The 18850-nt window shown below is 39.0% G+C and overlaps 4 protein-coding genes across 4 annotated transcripts; 3 read left to right on the forward strand and 1 right to left on the reverse strand.

Moving 5' to 3' along the window:
* Positions 1-523: 523 nt before the first annotated feature.
* Positions 524-1132, forward strand: K441DRAFT_610466 (uncharacterized protein; the record flags this gene model as incomplete). Its single annotated transcript, XM_067645538.1, has 3 exons — positions 524-699; positions 753-967; positions 1019-1132. Coding segments are annotated over 3 exons (504 nt in total), but the record flags the coding sequence as incomplete, so codon positions are not given.
* A 632-nt stretch (positions 1133-1764) lies between these two features.
* Positions 1765-2342, forward strand: K441DRAFT_610468 (ankyrin; the record flags this gene model as incomplete). Its single annotated transcript, XM_067645539.1, has 1 exon — positions 1765-2342. A coding segment is annotated over one exon (578 nt), but the record flags the coding sequence as incomplete, so codon positions are not given.
* A 1401-nt stretch (positions 2343-3743) lies between these two features.
* K441DRAFT_496110 (ankyrin) lies at positions 3744-4121 on the forward strand (the record flags this gene model as incomplete). Its single annotated transcript, XM_067641999.1, has 1 exon — positions 3744-4121. A coding segment is annotated over one exon (378 nt), but the record flags the coding sequence as incomplete, so codon positions are not given.
* A 13981-nt stretch (positions 4122-18102) lies between these two features.
* K441DRAFT_659352 (uncharacterized protein) lies at positions 18103-18850 on the reverse strand. Its single transcript, XM_067648513.1, has 2 exons — positions 18529-18850; positions 18103-18434 (listed from the first exon to the last, which is right to left on the reverse strand). The coding sequence occupies exons 1-2, from the start codon at positions 18609-18611 to the stop codon at positions 18200-18202; spliced, it is 318 nt and encodes a 105-aa protein (XP_067504411.1). The 5' UTR covers positions 18612-18850; the 3' UTR covers positions 18103-18199.

The raw sequence follows: 18850 nt of genomic DNA on the forward strand, positions 1-18850 counted from the left end.
TATGAAAGGAGCTTTACGGTACGGGGCCCACAAGATAACCACTCCAATGGTATTATCTAGCCAATTAAGGAGTATACCAACCCTGTCCCTGGATGATTTGCTTTTCCAGAACACGGAAAATATGGAACGACACAACAAAGTGACGAGCCTCTGGATTAAGATAACGTCTGCTCCAAGTGGTGGGTAGTGTCTAATGTTGATTGCTGGTAAATCAAACCCGGGATGCACAAACCACCCCGCGACCCAGAAGATGGACCGTGTGGCGTTTTGCAGGTTTTGGATCTCACCAATAAACGTTGCTGTGCCAAAGAAGTGGAAACGACTGCAGGGGAGGCCTTGCGAGCATGTAGCCAAGCCTCGCAGATTTCGGACGGGGGTCAGAAGTCGGCGGCCAAGCCTTGCGGATTTTGGACAGTGCATTTTGCCTCGCCTTTAAGAATGGTAATGGTATAAATTCCTTCAGCTTGCCGCTGGACGACATAATCCATCGTTCGCAGTTTTGTTCCTGGATTTATTCCTCAAAATGACCTTTCTACCGCAGGATAGGGCGGCGGCTGATGCCCTCTGGGAAGACAACAAAGATACCCTACGGAAATTGTATATCTCCGAGAACATGACTCTTGACCAGGTCAGAGGCATCATGGCTGAATCCCATAACTTCGAAGCGACGTATGAATTCCATGTCTCTGGCCTGCAGACGTAGACAAAGCAATAAGGTTACGGCCTTCTCATGTACTGACATATACGAACAGGAATTCACAATACGAACGTAAGTTCAAACAGTGGAAGTTCCGGAAGCACTGCAAAAAGAAGGATTGGGTCACCATCAACCGAGTGATTTCGAAACGTAAAAGAGAAGGAAAGGAAAGCGAAGTCCTCATGGATGGTGCCCTACTTCCACTGAAAAAGGTTCGAAAAGAAATCAACCGTAATGAACCTACGTATTCCTTGGAGACATATAGCGGGGGTAGTCTCTAACTAACCTCGAATACGAAAAAGATCTAACTCAGTGTTGCAGCACCGACACCAAAAGTGCCAGAAGGGTTCATGATACGCACGCCTTTGGCATCGCCAAGCCCCAAAATGCCAGCACGTGCTATGACCTACACATGTTCATCGGTATCTACCCAGGAAATGCTAGAAAATATGATATTAGTTCCTCGAGCGGTATCCCATCCGAGAGAATACGAAAGCACGTCGTTCCAGGAGCCAGTACCTCTCGAAGGAGAGTTTTTCTGGGGTATCGACCTTCCCTTTTTCAAGTTTGTAGCGTTTTATAATTCGCGAGGTCTGTTTTGCTAATTACACGTGTCGTCTTATACTGATCATAGTTAGTGGGCGGATCTCATATGCATAATGGAAGACTATCAGAGCTCTATCACGAGAAACCTGAGAATTCGTCGAGAATCTTAGGCATCAAGCCTAACTCAAGCTTCCCACAAGCAGAGACAGCCTTTGAATCTATACAGACAACGGTGCTGAATTTTGTTGCCCGAACCACAGGACGCAGCGTCACCAGATGCACAAGCTTACTTTTACCAACGATGCATTCAATCATGCCTAAAGTGGACATTGAGGGTCCCTTTTCAGTTATCCAAACCATGGAACAGCCAACAGAGCACGACAAGGCTACTGAGATGGTCAAGTTCATGTTCTTCCTGTTATCCAATAACCTGCTTGATATGAAAACCAATGCTGCAAGCGAGGCCGTCATCTCATGGCTACGAAGTAATGAAGGCACGAAGCTCATCGAGAATCTTCCGATGATGGAGGGCGCAGGTTTTGAATCGATAGCAGAAAAGCTCTTTCAAAGCGCAATCCTTGCGAAAGACTTGCCCACGGTTAAAGCGTTGCTTCGGACGGGCCTGCAACCAGACAAGCAAGTTATTCGGAATGATTATGGCCGGAGGCTATCACCGCTTTTACTAGCTTGCGGATCGAACGATATAGAACTGGCGCGCTGCTTAATTAAAGCAGGTGCTGATGTGAACGGAGTCAATGTCACAGCAAATAATACGAAAACACCTTTGATCGCTGCCATCAGGAATTCAGACTCTGAGCTCGTGTCTCTTCTACTTGAAAAAGGAGCTCAAGCTAATCGACCAGACTCGCCGGACTTCCGACCCCTCATCGAAGCCGTAAAATTTGGAGATATTGAAACAGTTCAGCTACTCCTGTCGGCAGGTGCGGAAGTTAAACCCAAGCAAGGCTCTCATTACACCGCTTTGCATGCAGCATTTTATCATGAGGAGGGACCGGAATTGTTAAATCAGGGGGGTGTTTTGCGGGTCGTTAAACTTCTTCTGAAAGCCGGGGTGGACATCAATTCATCACGAGGAAGAGATCCTGGGCTGGACGGGACGACCGCCTTAGATATGGCTGCATATGCGGGTTTTCTGGATATTATCAGGCTACTCTTGTCTCGGGGTGCCGAAACGACCGATGCAACTCTGTTCTTCGCAACAAGAAGTGGCATCACTCAAGTAGTCCACTTCCTACTTGATGCCGGAGCAAATATCAATGGCAAAACAAAGTACGGAAATACTGCGCTTAAGGAAGCGGTCCGTACTGAAAACGTTCAGATGGTCGAGATTCTCCTTAGGAGAGGAGCTACCGTGAATGATTTTTATTATGGTCGCGCAATGACTCCACTTCAGGAAGCATGCTACATCGGNCATGTGGACCTAGTCAAAACTCTTTTGGAGGCCGGAGCTCTTGTCAACCCTCGCGCAGGTGAACATTACCCGTGGTACGATGATGGTGCCGATTTTCAAGGAACGGCTCTGCAGGCCGCAGCGCATTGCGGCTCCGCGGAGTTAGTTCGCGTCCTCCTGAATGCTGGGGCAAACCCAAATGCGCTGGTACCCGAATATGGGGAGGCACCCCTCGTAGCAGCTGCTAGGAAGAAAGATGTGTGTTTAGTGACACTGCTGCTTGATGCTGGAGCGGATGTGAATGTGAATCAAGCCCCGAGTAGAGACGAGGATAAAACTGCACTTCAGTATGCCATAGAATGGGGAAACGCCTCTATCATTGAAGAATTACTTGATGCAGGTGCGGAATCTTCTGAATCCACCGACTCTGAATCAGTGGCGCTCATTGCTGCTGTGAAGAGCGGAGACATGACTCAAATTCAAAACCTTCTGGACAAAGGGGTAGATATCAACTCCCCATCAGCGAAGTTAGATGGGAGGACAGCACTTTCCGCGGCAGCAGGTGAAAATAATTTGGACCTCGTCCGGTATCTACTCAGCATTGGTGCTGATTCCAATGACTCTGTGGCAATCTTACTGGCTGTGGAGAAACGTGCCAGCATCGAGATCATCAGAACTCTTCTTACAGCTCGGTTGAATGCCTACAAATGCGTTGGAAAGAAATACGGAGGTGCTGCTCTCCAAAGGGCAATAAGGAATAAAGACATTGAGAGGGTCAGAGTTCTCCTGGACGTCGGTGTCGACGTGAATTCTTATGTTTCTAAAGGGAATCATGGCAGCCAAGAAGGTTTCGACAATAGAATACGTTCCGGAGAAACGGCATTTGGAACAGCAGTTACGGAAGTTAAAGATGACGATCTTGATTTGGTTCGCCTCCTTTTAGCTGCTGGAGCAGATCCGAGCAGCATTGTCGTCGCATCACCTAAACAAACAGCCCTCATTCTCGCAATTTCTACCGGATCTCTTTCTCTTATTCGTCTTCTAATCGAAGCTGGTGGGTTAGTGAACGCGCCGGCGGTCAGAGGACTTCGCCGAACAGCACTTCAGGCGGCTGTCGAGGCCGGAAATCTCAAGCTTGTTCAACTGCTTTTAAGCGTCGGTACAGATGTCAATGCGGCACCTGCGCCATATGGTGGGGTAACTGCGCTCCAGGCTGCTGCAATAAAAGGTTACATCACAGTTGCGAACACTCTTCTTAGCCACGGAGCACATGTGAATGCAGAACCAGCAAAAGTCAACGGGCGCACTGCACTGGAGGGTGCTGCGGAATATGGGCGGATTGACATGTTACAGTTGCTCTTAGATGCTGGAGCTCAAACCGAAGGCAGCGGTCAAGCTCAATATGAAAATGCAGTGAACTTTGCGTCGCAAAATGGGCATGATGCTGCACGGAGGCTCCTAGAATCGCATCGTGCTCGGCAATCAGTCGTGCTTGAACAACAAATCTTGCCTGAGGGCGATTCCAACGAGCCTGACGGGTACCCAGGCCTGGATTTTGATGCAATTTTTAATTTTGACTAGAGCTGATATTACGAAGCCCGGTATGATAGATTTGTCTTTCTTTTGGCGCTTTGCTACGCTTTTCTTTGAGCATACTTTGATATGATATTCGTGCAAGTTGAGGTCCAGTGGCGCTTTTACGGCAGTTTCAAGGATATCTTTATTTTTAGGTCAAATATTGTCGGACGGACAAGTCACTCATAAGAACTCTGTCGATTGAAGCTGGCTCTAGAAGCTCTCTATATACATGAGGTAGGGGCAAAGGACTAACGACGACACTGACGACGACACTGACGACGGTTTGGAACTATTACTCAATCGCCACCAGGTTGACATTGCTACTTAGTCGGTGATAGGTAATGAATAGGTAATAGAAAATAGATAGTAAGATATACGATGGCAAGAAATAGGGTGTGAGTTATAAGGTGGTATTTGATAGTGACCTTAACGTTTAATATACCCCCCTAGCTGCTTAGTCTTGACTAAGCAGCTAAATAGAAAATAGAAAAAGTTATAATACCAATTTAGTGTTAAATTAAAGAAATCCATATAGTTACTTTATTTAATATTATCTAGATTAAATTAAATTAGATCCTTAATATTAATAAGATTTAATTATTAAATAAAGGCTTTATACTTCTGGCGCGGTAAGGCCTTTATTAAGCCGTCTATAATTATTATAATAGTAGGTATCTAGTTAATTTTAATTTAACTATTACGTACTTCTTAGCGTAGCTAATAGTGGTATATATTAATATGTTAAAGCTTTATAAAAAGCTCTTATCTATCCTTTATAAGCAGTTTAATTATCTATAAATTATTATAGCTAATTATTTATTCCTTATCTAAGGACAATTTAATTTCCTTAAAGAAGCAACTCTACTAAATTAACTTAGTTCCTATATAGGACAGAGCCATAAGTTTTACCTCTATGCTTAACTTTATTACTAGCGTCTGCTTTATAGAGCGCTAATTAATTACTTCTCTAAATAAGGTAAATAAATATCCTTCTGTACTACGTCTAGTTGTTAAATTATCTCTAAACGCCGTATCGCTTGCCCCTATAAAGGCTTAACTTCCTATATTTTATCCTAAGTATTTAATTGCTAGAGTCCTATTTTAATATAGGTATATAATCGCTCGTCGAGCTATGGCGTTATAAAGAGGTATAGGGTTTTGTAGGAACTTTAATAGCTTACTTAAAGCTCTAGCTGCATTAGGTCTTATAATATAGGTTATATAAAGAAGTAATCTAACTATCCTTTAGTAGACGTAGATCTCCTACTTTAAAGCTTTCTTTAGGTTAGGTAGGAGCTTATTAGTACTTATAGGTATACTAACTAAACGCATATTAGTTAGGTAAAATATATTAGCGATCTTCTTAATATAGGAGTCTTAATAGAGCTATAGCTTTCTTTAACCTCTATCTCTTATAATTTAAATCCCTAGGAACTAGGATAGGTTACCTAGATCTTTTATCTTATACTTCTTTATTAATACTTCCTTAAAGCTCTAGAGCTTTAATTAATTTTCTTTAGTAGAGGCGATATAGATATTGTCCACGTAGAAGAAGACGATTAGTAATTTATTATAGTAGAGGCACGGCTCCCCACTAACGGGTCTTAGCCCTAATTTAATAAGTTTATTGCTAAAGTTATTATACTAAAAATATAGCGATCATTAAAGTCTATAGAGAGCTCTACGTAGTAGTAGATATTTGCTCTTAATAGTAAATCTATCTAGACACTTAATATAGACTATCTCGTTAATTAGACTGTTTGTAAACGCGTTAATCGCGTTACCTTACTAAATGTCTAAATTAAATACTGCGATAATTACTGCGAGAGCTCTAAAGACTCTAGCTGCTAGAGTTACTATAGAGGTATCCTTATAGATTAACTCTTATAGGTTACCTCTAACACAAAGTTAGGCTTTAAATTTTATTAGGTATCTATTAGTATCCATTTTATATATAAATACCTATATAATAGGTACCGTTTTAATAAATAAAGTCTTATTTATAACTTTAAACGTTCTACAATTATCTAGATTAGTATACTCCTTTATAGCAGCTGCTAGGAACTCTACCCTATATTAGTAAGTTAGCAGCTCTTTCTAATTCCTAGGTAGAGGTAGAAGCTCATTATAATATATTTTCCTTTAATATTTAAGGCCTGCGTAAAACACTGCCTAGAGTAGTTAAAAGGTATCTACTTCTTTAAGATAAGTTAAATAAGCTTTATTTTGCTTTATTAGCTTCTTTAATCTTCTTCCTTATATAATATTGTCCTTAGAGACCTTAGTTAAGTCCTTCTTTCTTAAGTCCTTTGGGTTAATTTTATTGTACTTAAAACCGGGGCGTTAATAGGTTAATAAAGTAGAGGATCTAAAGGTGCTTAAGGCGCTTAAAGATTCTACATTAGTAGGAATCAATTAAGGCTTTAGCGTTAATTCTAGTGTAGAAAGGCTAGGTAGAGGATCAGTCTTGGAGGTATCTACTATAATTATATTATCGCCTTAAGTATCTAGCTCCTTACGGTCCTAATTTCCACAAGAATCCACGCATTAATTTCTATTATTTTTAACTCGAATTTTATCTAGAATCTTATTATCCTTACTTATATCTTTTACTAGGTCTTCCTAGAGCGTCCTATTAGGGTTAATTATGTTAATTACATCTAGTATTTAATCGGCCTTCTTCTAAAGCAAATTTGCTAGATTTGGCTGGCTATTATTATAAACAAGTTACTTATTAAACGTAACATCTCTTATATAAATTACCTTCCCTTCCCTTTGCTTAGTATATATATTCAAAAGATGTTCATTAAATTATACCCTACTAGATACCTAATATAGGCTCTAAAAGCAAGCTTTTAGGTACGAGGAATATTATACTTAAGTAGGTAGGCTCTACAGCCATAGGCACATAAGTAAGCTATATTTAGCTTAGTTAGTAAAAAACCTATTACTAACTAAAGCCTTTTAAAGGGCGTCTTCCAGTTAAGCCATTAGCTTAGTGTCCTATTCGTTATATACGCTACTACTTTAAAGACTTTAAGCTAGAGTTCTTCTAGTAATTATACTTTAATTCGCATATATTAAGACTTTATAATAATTACCCCCCTAAAACGTTCCGTAGGACTATTCTATTCTAGTATATTTAGAGCTAAGTACTCTACTATAATACTTTAGTCGGCGGTCTAGTTATTAAATTTACCTCTAAGCAATAACTTATTATTAATATAAATAATAGCAACTTTAAAGCCGTAGCGGCGCTTAACTATATTATAATATTTAATAATTGCTTAAGTGGTTAATAACTTTTATACAAACGTTTTAACCTTATTTATTTATATTAAATCATTAAGGAAATATATCGTGTATTTATATCTATTATAGGCTTTAATTTCCTAAATTAAATCCACGTGTATATGATAGAAAGGCCTTATCGCCTTATCTATAGGTGCCCTTCTTAATATTACCTTATAAGCCTTACTAACTATATAGGTTTTATATTTAATTGTTATAGGGCCTTATATAATTGCCCTAGTCACTTCTTTAAGCAATCTCTTAATTGTAGCACTTTTTATATATCTAAGTTAACTATACCAAAGCCGTCCGTCTACCTTTTAATTCGGTAAAAGTTTCGTTAATTTAGCCGCAAAGGACGCGTCCTCTATCCTAGGCTTTTATTTATTCTATTTAAGAGTTATCTAACTATAGTAATATCCGCAATATACAAACTTTTCGCCACCATAACAGTAAAAGTAGTTTCCCTTATTATGCCAAAAGACACCCTTCTTATTAAGTCTATAATTATAAACTAGATTTATATAAAATCCTAATATATACGCAGCGTTAATAAGATAGATCTTCTACTTTCCTAATAGGGTAATAACTGTAACTTTAGCTATTCCGAAGCCTTTAATATTTTTTATACTAAATCTAATATATAACTGTTTACTAGCTAGTTAGATATTACCTATAAACCTTACTTAGTCGTTAATAATATATAAGGTTATTATAGGATTAAGAATTACACTATTATAAAAAGCGTAATTTAATACGATATAAGCTCTAGCTTAATAAACTACAAAGCTTCCATAAGGTTTACTAGGTAAGCTCTTTTACTCTATATTATTTAGCTTCTTATTAGATAAGGCTTTGTTCCTTAACTAATTAATTATAGCTTTAAATTTGGGTAAAGACTTAGTAAGCCTCTACTCTACTAACTACATTTTTAAATTATTTAGTTTCTGTTACGGACCTTATATCGGCAGTAGTACGACTACTAAGAATAGACATAAATGGGTTGGTTAAGATAGTATAGGAGGCGCTAGAACCGATTAAGCTATAGGATAAGGGGTAGCCGAGTTATATAGCTAGTTACGTTACGAGTTCGGAACGTAGGAACGTGGGAATGTAGGAACGCGATATACTGACGTACTAACGTACTAATGTACTCAACCTTTACTATAGGGAGGAGTTATATATTTAAAGACATACGGTCTCTATAGATAGTTTCTCTTCTTTATAGTAAATCTTAGAATATAATTAGGGTTAATCTGTTAGGCAACTACCCTACCAGTTATTATTATATTGTTAACTTCTTATTTACCTATATACCTGGCCTATTAATAAGTCTACTATAGTTCCTACTACAAGGCTTCGTTATATATTTACTACTAAGGTTATAGTATTAATAAAGTTAAATAATATACCACTAAAAGTAGCAGCTATAACGGCGTTAATGTCACAGCGACTCAGTCAATCGAGGCACGAGCGCCGTTTAGAACGTATGCAAGCCTGTACAATTGGAATGTCTATGGACCCGGATATCAAGATGAGGAGCAGAAGGTGGAAAAGGACACGTCTATATACATATGCCAAGGCTCAAGCGAGCCCCCTGACTAGATCCGTTACGGTGCCGTAACATTACCCCCCCCTTCAAAAAAGCTTGCCCTCAAGCTTTATCCTTAGGTGCTTGTCTTCTACCTCTTGTACAGTTGTAGTTATTTGCTGCAGGTGGGGCAGCAGTAGTCGATGAGGTGCTGCAGGCAGGAGCAGCGAGTGTCAGTTGGAATGCTGCAGGCAGAGCAGCGAGGGTCGATTGTAGTGCTGCGGGCATAGCAGCAGAAGTCAATTGTGGTACTGCAGGCAGGAGCAGTAGTAGTCGAATTAAGGTTTAGCTGCAGGCAGGAGCAGCTGTGTTCGGGTAGTAGTACGGTACTAGCGGCGGTAACGATAGTGGTCGAGCATAGAGCTCGTCTATCGGTTGTCTTGTGATAGCAGGTCGAACGTAGAGCTCGAGCTATTAAAAAGTCGTGGATCGCAGGCGTATCGGCACGATCGTACGGTCGGTGGGACTGTAGGCGTACCGGCACAGTTGTGGTCAGGTCGTAGTAGCAGGCGTATCGGCGCTACTGTTGTCTAGATCGTATGCATATCGGCACGATCGGTAGTTAATAGCAGAGTGATGCCAGCGTCGGTAGTCCTAGTGATTTCGTTCCTCAAAGCTCGTACAACTCAGTATCAGTTAGGGTCGTTCATCGCAGCTAGTGCACAGCACTAGTCTCAGTATCAACCGATTTCGTTCCTCACAGTATACGTGGCTTAGTATCCATCAAAAAGGGCTATTTAGGTAGTAGTACGGTGCAAGCGTCCAGAGACGTACGGTCGGTCGTCGTTCGGTCGATCGATAGGTAGTCGACAGATATACGCGTTCGGTTGACGGATATACGCGTTGTTATAGGACCTTTGTCGTTGTTGATTGAATTTATACGGTCGGAAAGAGTTACTGCCCAGCAGAGAGAAGAGAATAAAAAGAATTGAAATAAAAACAAAAACTTATGGGGTGCCTGCGCGGTGTAGGGAGTAAGCTTCTCGCAACCTAGCCACCACAGGACTTTGGTCCTTGCTTTGTTATAGAAGTGTGCATCTCCTTCCTTTGCCTGCGTGTAGGGCTCCGTCCACCTGTTTACTATAGGACTTGACCTGGATTACAACAGCCTGCGTCTGACTAAGGGATCTTGATATAATGTCATAGCGACTCAGTTAATCGAGGCACGAGCGCCGTTTAGAACGTATGCAAGCCTGTATAATTGGAATGTCTATGGACCTGGATATCAAGATGAGGAGCAGAAGGTGGAAAAGGACACGTCTATATACATATGCCAAGGCTCAAGCGAGCCCCCTGACTAGATCCGTTACGGTGCCGTAACAGTTAATGGCAGCAACTATATCGGGATTAAGTAATAATACCAGCATAGCAGATACTAACTCTTAACTAGTTACCGTTAGATAGTTATAGGAAATAGTTAATTAATTAATAGACAATAATAGGATATTTAAAGAAAGGATTAATGGAATCGGAGCAGCTAAGGTTAAGTTACCCTTAATTAAGCAATTCTTAGGGGAGAAGTTAAAACTTAAAGGATTCCTTACGTAAATGCACTTTTGTTACGGAGTGAGCATAAGCGGTGATAATATATAGCGAAGTAGGTATTATTAAGCTATGTATATAAACTGCGTGATAAAGTTAAGATGTTGCGTAAGGAAAGAAGGTAGGAAAATGGGAAGAAAGGGTATATATTGTTGGCTTGGTTGCTTGGTTAACACGTGTATGGGCAGAATAGGGTTTAAGTTATGGTCCTGGCAGAACTTGGCAGAGTTTGGTGGAACTTGGCAGAATATGGCAGAATGCTATAGATTGCCGTTAGATTGCCATTAGATTGCTATTAAATTGCTATTTCGCGGTTAGTCTTTAATTGCTAAGTTGGTGGAAATAGGTAGACGTATATAAGGTGTTACGGGGGTGTCCCGTAATAGTACCCCCCCTTTAAACTCGAGCTTCTATAAGATGGGGCTGTGGTAGTTTTAGGTAGAGTTTATAAAAGTCTTTTATGGCTTATATAAGTCCTATAGAGTTAACGGGTTCCTATAAGGACTTAGTAAAGCCTCTTTATTTTATAAGATATATATATTAGCGTTTCCGTTTATTATACTTAATATTGTTAATTCTTTTAATAAAGTACTCGTTCTCACCATCTACTTTAACTAGTAGGGGAGGGTCTTATATCTGTCTAGGCAGGGCGTCTAATACGGGGGTAGTAGGGTGGAGGACTAACGTATGGAATACGGGGTGGATTTTAACTGTATTAGGGAGCTTTAGTTAGTAGGCATAAGGAAAAATAACCTTTTTAACCTTATAAGGGCTAGTGTTTTTTTAATTAAGTTTCTTAGTAGGTTGTTTCGTGTTTAGATTTCTTATATTTAGCTAGACGAAATCGCTAATTTAGTAGGCTGGTACTAGGGTTTATTTCTTATTCGCTGCGGCTTTATAGATAGATTAAGCCTATGTTATCTTATTAGTAAGGAACTGTTATAGTTTCTCTATCTTTTTTACGAATTTATTTACTTCTGCGACTTATAAGGCGTGATAAGTAGGGTAAGAAACATTACTAAAGGGTTTAAAACCTATTTATGGGTGCTGGCCGTAATTGGCTAGGAATGGGGAGACTTTTATAGTTTCTAAGACGGAATTATTTATAGTAAACTTAGTGAATGTAAGCTAGTTAATCCAGTTATCTTATAAATATAACGTGTATATCCGAATATACTATTCCATTATAGCATTTATGTATTTTATTTAGCCATCCGTTTCTAGGTAATATATAGTAGATAATAGTGCTTTAATATAGAGTTAAGTAGTTAGTTCCTTCTAGAATGCTAAGATAAACTAGCTGCCTTTATTAGAGATAATCGTTTTGGGGAGTCTGTAGAGTTTCTATATATAATCTAAAAATAATTAGGTAATAGTAGGCGTTAATATATTAGGGCAGGCGATTAAGTGTCTTATTTTAGATAGTCGGTCTATAACTACTATAATGTTTATGCAGCCTCTACTCTTAGGAAGGTCAATAATAAAGTTAATTAAGATATCCTTTTATCTTTGGTTTGGAACGGGTAGCGGCTTTAAAAGACCGTTATATGTCTTATGTGAGGCTTTAGCTTGTCGGTAGGTATAGTAGCTAGAGACGTACCTTCGTATTATATTATGCATGTTCGGCCAATAATACTCCCGTTGGAGTAGTTTTAGGGTTTTTCCTTAGCCCGGGTGGCCGGCGATAGGTAGATTGTATATATATTTAAGGAGTTTAAGCTTAAGCTTATTGTAATTAGGGATAACTAGACGGTTCTGGTAATATAAGCGATTTCCGCGGGCTTTATATTTACTTAGAGAAATCTTTTTAAAGCGTTTAATGCCATCTTATATTAACTTAAGCATCTTTTAGATAAACTTGTTATTTAGGTATTTGTTAACTATAATTTATTTAATTAATTAATTAGTTATTTTAAGGACGTATACCGTAAGATCTTTAGTGGGAGGGTTAAATAGTTTAGGGCGAAGTAGGGTCTGATTTCGGTAAGAGCGCGCTTCTTCTAGGGCTAGCGCGTCTTGCGAGCGTTGGGTTAGGGCATTAGGCTTCTAACCTTAGACGCCTAGGTGGTATGTAATTAAGAATCGGAAATAAGATAGATATTCTAACTAGCGGGCCTGATAATGACTTAGCTGTTTTATGGTTATAAAGTACTGTAGGTTCTTATAGTTGCTAAGGACCTTAATTAGAAATCTAGCGCCTTCTAGTTTAGGTTGCTATTGTTTAAAACACCTAATAATAGCTAACAATTCCTTATTATAGATCTTGTAATTATATTTAGCTGGGCTTAGTCGTTTTAAGAAGTATACTATAGGGTATAATACTCTATCTTCGTTATACTAAGATAGGATGCCTTTAGTAACGTAGTTAGATAAATTGGCTTCTATAATACTTATTTGGTTTAGGTTAAAGTATTAAAGTATGGGCGCAGTAGTAAATATAACCTTTAAATAGGCAAAGGCCTTCTTATATTCCTTATTAAAAATAAAGACTTTATCCTTTTAGGTTAGAGCTATAAGGGGTGAAACTAGGGCGGAGAAGTTATTAATAAACTATTAGTAGAAATTAGCAAATTCTATAAAGGCTCTTACGTCCTTAATGTTCTTAGGTTCTTGCCAGTTTACAATTGCTTTAACTTTCTTTGGGTCTATTTATATACCGTTTATAGAAATAAGGAGTTTAAGGTATAGGACTTCCGTTTTATAGAACTTGTATTTATCTATATCTAATTATAGACTAGCTCCGTGTAGGGCTTATAAGACAAGGTTAACGTATTTCCGATATTTAGTTAGGTTATTACTGTATATTAGGATGTCGTTAATATAAGCAGTATAGAAGATGTCCAGGTAGGGGCGCAGGGTGTCGTTTATATAATGTTAAAATGAGCTTAAGGCGTTTGCGAGGCCGAAGGGTATTACTAAGTACTTAAATAGTCTATATTGGGTACGAAATATAGTAACCCATTTGTCCCCTTTTGCAATGCGGAGACGGTTAAATGCAGAGATAATATTAAGCTTTGTGTAGTAACGAGCCTTACTTAGTTAGTTTAGTGTCTCCTATATTAACGGGATCGGATATTAGTTCTTAATAGTAATGGCGTTAAGAGCTTAGTAGTCTATATAGAAGCATAGACCGCCGCTGGGTTTCTTAATAAAGATCACTGGTACGGCTATAGGCGATAAGCTTGCTTTAATGAATCCTTTACTTAGGTTCTTATCTAAATACTTTTATAGTACTTGGAGTTCGTTTTAGGACATCCCGTATAAGGGTCCAAATCCAAGCTGCTTTCCTTCTTTAAGTACAATCTTATAGTCGTACGATCGGTGTTCCGGTAGCTTATCGGCTTCCTTCCATAAGAATGCCTCTAGGCGGTTATAGTACTTTACTAGTACCTTCGTAGCAGGGTCAGTATGCTTCTTTAGTGCTAAGGCCTTTTTAATATCAGCTATAGTAACAGCAAAGATCGTATGTTTAGGTTTCTTAGCAAGTTGCGCTAACGGAGTAGCTCCAATTATACGGATATCTAGGGTACCGAGCTCGTTCGGCTCGTCTATAGTTTCTTATTCGGGTTTAGGTTTAGTGTTAGGTACGGAGTTAGTGTTAGATTTGGGTTTAGGTTCTTTAAGTATTCTTTTTATCGTAGGATACTAGTTCTTTTGGTAGTTTTATATACTAAGCTTGAGTTTCTGTTTAGTTTGGGGCGGTGTAGTGCTTAGTAATAACTTATAGAGCTTAGTGGAATTTTTGGATCCTTGGTGGGTGTTAGTGGAATTCTCGTATTGGTGGAATTCGGTGGAAATCTTACATTGGTGAAATCTAATAGATTCTTTAGATTTCGGTTCTGGGTCTAAGTAGCGAGTTGTAAAGCACTTCTGCTTACAATAGGAGGCGGTAAATAGAAGCTTAAGGTTGTCCTAATTAATAGTTACCTTATATAGCTTTATCTAGGGTTATTTAAGGATTACTGAGTGACCTAGGGTAGTAATGAAAAGCTTAATCAGTTCTTTGTGGTTTAGGTATTAGAGTTTTAGGGTTACTACATAGGTAATACAGCCTAAGATGGTGCGTTTGCCATTAAATCTAAATACATTAATATGCCGGTTAAGGGGGGTTAGGGTAAAACCATTATCTTACGCAAAGATCTTATTAATAAATCCTATGCCGCTAGCTCTTGTGTTAATTAGGATTTAAGTATTAGCCTATTAACCATTCTACCAAAGATAACAGTTGATGGTTATGCTATGGTCCCAAAAGTTGGAGTTCGTGACGTTAAATGCGTTTAACGAGATCCTATAGCAGAGCTGTCCCGGAGAGCGACTTAGCTCTAGGACCTTCCTTTTAGAGGCAATTGGGGTGGGGTTCTTATAGGACATCGGCTGTAGCTTTGTCCTTATAAATGGTGCTTATTAGATATAAGGGTGGAACTAGATAAAGATTGGGGACGGTAACCGGAAGATTAATGTGGTAAACGGCTGCTAGTGCTGGCTGTTTGTAAATCGTTTTAAGGTATAGGGACGGAGTAGTAGTTTAAGAGGTAGGAGCTACTTCTATATTTAAAGCAGAGGCCTAGCTTAATGCGTTGTTTTTATTTAGAGGACCCTAATGGGGCGTATCTTAGGGTCCTAGTGTTAATATCTATGGCATTAGGGTGTTTGGGTTAAGATAATGACTTAGTAGACGTTCGCGGGGTTGTTATATTATACCAATAAACGGGCTTTAGTGTGAGGCGTAGTATATCGTTATACCATTTATTAATAACGTTTGTATAGGCGTTAAGAGTTTCTGGGAGGTCTACGCCTATTAGGGAGGTTTTTAGTTTAGGGCTTAAGGACTTAATAAGGCTGTTAATTAGTGCGGAGTTATTCCAGCCTATTTCCTTTGCGTAGCGGTTAAATTTAGAGAAGTATACTAGGAAACTTTTTTTTTCTTAAGTTATTTGGTTTATCTTTCTTTAAGCGGTAGCTTAGCGGTTTAGGTTACCGTACGTGGCTTTAAGAAGTATAACTAGGTTTTGTACTAAGTTTAGTTAGAGAGATTTAATAAGGTTAGCTGCGTCTCCTCCTAGTTAACTTAGGGCGTAATAGAGTCGGTTAGCTTTGGTTAGGTAGCGGTTAGCATTACTAGTTAGCTTATTCTTAAGCCGGCTTAAGAATAACTAAAGCTTTTATTATTTACTAGTGAATATTAGGGGGTCTGGTAGTTTCTTAGATCGTTTTAATATAGTAGTCGGTTCTATGGGATAAGTAACTACTACTAATTCGGGGCTTGCGTTCCGCGTGTTTATCTCTAGAGATAGCGTTTGGTCTTAGGGCCTTAATATAGGCATCTTAAGGATGCGGACTTCTTCTTAAAGTGCTTTAATTAATTGTTGTTGTTATGCTTTTTATTTGGCTTGCTATTAAGTTAAAGTGGCTTAGTGCTGTGCAAGGGCGTCCATAAAGGACTTCTGTATACCTGCTAATTGTTTTTAGAGTGCAGCTATAATAGCGTCGGCCGTTGCGGGGGCTTTAGGGTTGTTCTGTATTTTTGGAGGGTAGTATAAGTTTTTAACGCAATATAGTGTTACGGAGTGAGTATAAGCGGTGATAATATATAGCGAAGTAGGTATTATTAAGCTATATATATGAACTGCGTAATAAAGTTAAGACGTTACGTAAGGAAAGAAGGTAGGAAAACGGGAAGAAAGGGCATATATTATTGGCTTGGTTGCTTAGTTAATACGTATATAGGTAGAATAGGGTTTAGGTCATGGTCCTGGCAGAACTTGGCAGAATTCGGTGGAACTTGGCAGAATATAGCAGAATGCTATAGATTGCCGTTAGATTGCTATCAGATTGCCGTTAGATTGCCATTTTGCGGTTGGTCTCTAATTGCTAAGTCGGTGGAAACAGGTGGACGTATGCAAGGTGTTACGGGGGTGTCCTATAACAACTTTAAGGTTATATAAAAGGGAATAAAACTAGTAATACCTATTAACTAAGTAGCCTACGTAGGACTATTCCTAACGGGAAGAGTACTTAAGTAGTTTAAACCATATCTTACGGAGATATAAGAATATAGTATAATAACCACTAGCTAAAATATGTAATATATGTTTGCTAGTTAGAATAGGTTTATAGAATAGTTAATATAAATATTTAGAGACCTAAAGGTAACTACTATAGCAGAATAAAAACTTTAAAACCTAGTATAAAGGACTTTAGTAATTAAGTATATAACGTAATTTTAAATATTAATAATATAAGTTAAATGGAACAATAAGGCGCTTATAGCATAGTATAAATAAGGACTTAAGGTAAAAGTCTAAGATATAATTATCCTAATAGAAGATGCGAATACTCTTAGGGAATTAATTAATTAAGTAATTAAGATTAATAATAGGATCTACTAAAGAGAGTAGATTAAGAAGGGTTAGGATAAAGTTTTATAGTTATATAAAGCGTAAGGCACACAACAATAAAGTTAAAGTTAGAAACTATAGTATAGCGTAGAGCTAATAGACTTAAATGGTACTAAAGAAAACCGGAAATAGAATAAACAACTGTAGGAACCTAAAGGATAAGGATTAAGTAATTAAAGGTCTAAGGAATAAAGGCTAAACTAGGGATCTTAACAGCAGAAGACGTTTAGGCGGACTCTATAATAAGAAAAATGGTTTAAAGAAGGAGCTTATATAAATTACAGAAAATAGGGTTATTACGTTAAAAACTATAGGAGTAATTAGAGTTACTATATAGTAAAAGAAACGAGATTAGTAGAAGATATATACGTATAAAGGGATAATAGTATACTATAAGGAACTAAAGAATATTTAATTAAGAGTTTTGCGTTTTATTATAATAACGCATACTAAATTTATAAAGACGCTAAGTATAACGTAAGCTATTAGCTATAGGAGCTAAAATTACTAGAGTTTAGAGGAACTAACGAACTATCTTATAGATTGGGTATTAAGGATGATAAATTTAATATAGTGTTACAGTACGTGCTAACTGTCAAGGTACGAGGTACGAGGTGACTGTATATTATTAACAAACGATGTCGTGTGAGGATCTATGTAGTAGGTAAGGCGGTATATATACACGTCGCTTAGGGGTTAGGTCTGTGCTCGTGTCATAATAACACTGAGTTATAACAACATGTTAGGTTAGTGCGTAACAGTACATCCCCTTTCTAAGGCGAGCTCCTGTGAGCCAAGTAACGGCAGTAAAAATGCGGAGGTAAAAAAAATAGACCATATATCCTCATCCTTCTAGTCCTTAAAGGTTCTCGTCCTTCCAGTCCTTAAAGGTCCTCGTCCTTATAGTCCTCAGACCCTCCTACCTATATCCCTACTATATCGCTCTCCGCTAGCACTCGTCTTAAGTGCTAGATACAATATAAAGCTAAGGCGAAGGAGCGAAACTAATATGGAAAACGGAGGAGACGAAAAAAAAAAAGTAACCGCGGGGCGTATTGCGGATATTGACTCTCGAAAGGCTCGAAGTTGCGGAGATTGAGGTTAAGGCGTAGACTTGAAAGGCTTGGGGGTTACGGAGATTGAGGTTAAGGCGTAGACTTAAAAGGCTCGGGGGTTACGGAGATTGAGGTTATTGCGTAGACTTGAAAGGCTCGGAGTGCGGAGATCGAGGTTAAAACGTAGATTCTTGTCGCGGTAAACTTGAAGTAGTATCTATACGGATTCGAAGACGGAGACGGAGACGGAGACGGAGACGAGATCGTAACCCATAGTCTTACACTATAATCAAGACACGAGGAATATAGCCCGTAGGGTGTCTCCCTGCAGCCGGCTTAGAAACTCGGGATGTGAAGCAGAAGCATAGCTAGAAATAGACTCGGAGATAGGGACAGAGATCGGTAACCTATAGTCTTACACTGTAATCAAGACACAAGGAATATAGCCCGCAGGGTGTCTCCCCGCAGCCGGCTTAGAAACTTGGACGTAAAGCAGTAGCATGGCTAGAAACAGACTCGGAGACGGAGACACGAGGAATATAGCCCGCAGGGTAAACTCCCTGCAGCCGGCTTAGAAACTCGGGTGGACGGAGAGGAGATCGGCTTAGGTACTCGAATAGATTCGACAGAGATTTTACTGGGTCGCATTGACGTGGAGCGAGGGTAAGAATCCCGCCCGGGGTAGGGTCGTAGCTTTAGAGTATAGCTTTGGAACAGTGGAAACAAAGCCCTACCGGGGGC

The sequence above is a fragment of the Cenococcum geophilum genome (assembly GCF_001692895.1).
Source record: "Cenococcum geophilum 1.58 unplaced genomic scaffold K441scaffold_19, whole genome shotgun sequence".
NCBI classification, from domain to species: Eukaryota; Fungi; Ascomycota; class Dothideomycetes; order Gloniales; family Gloniaceae; genus Cenococcum; species Cenococcum geophilum.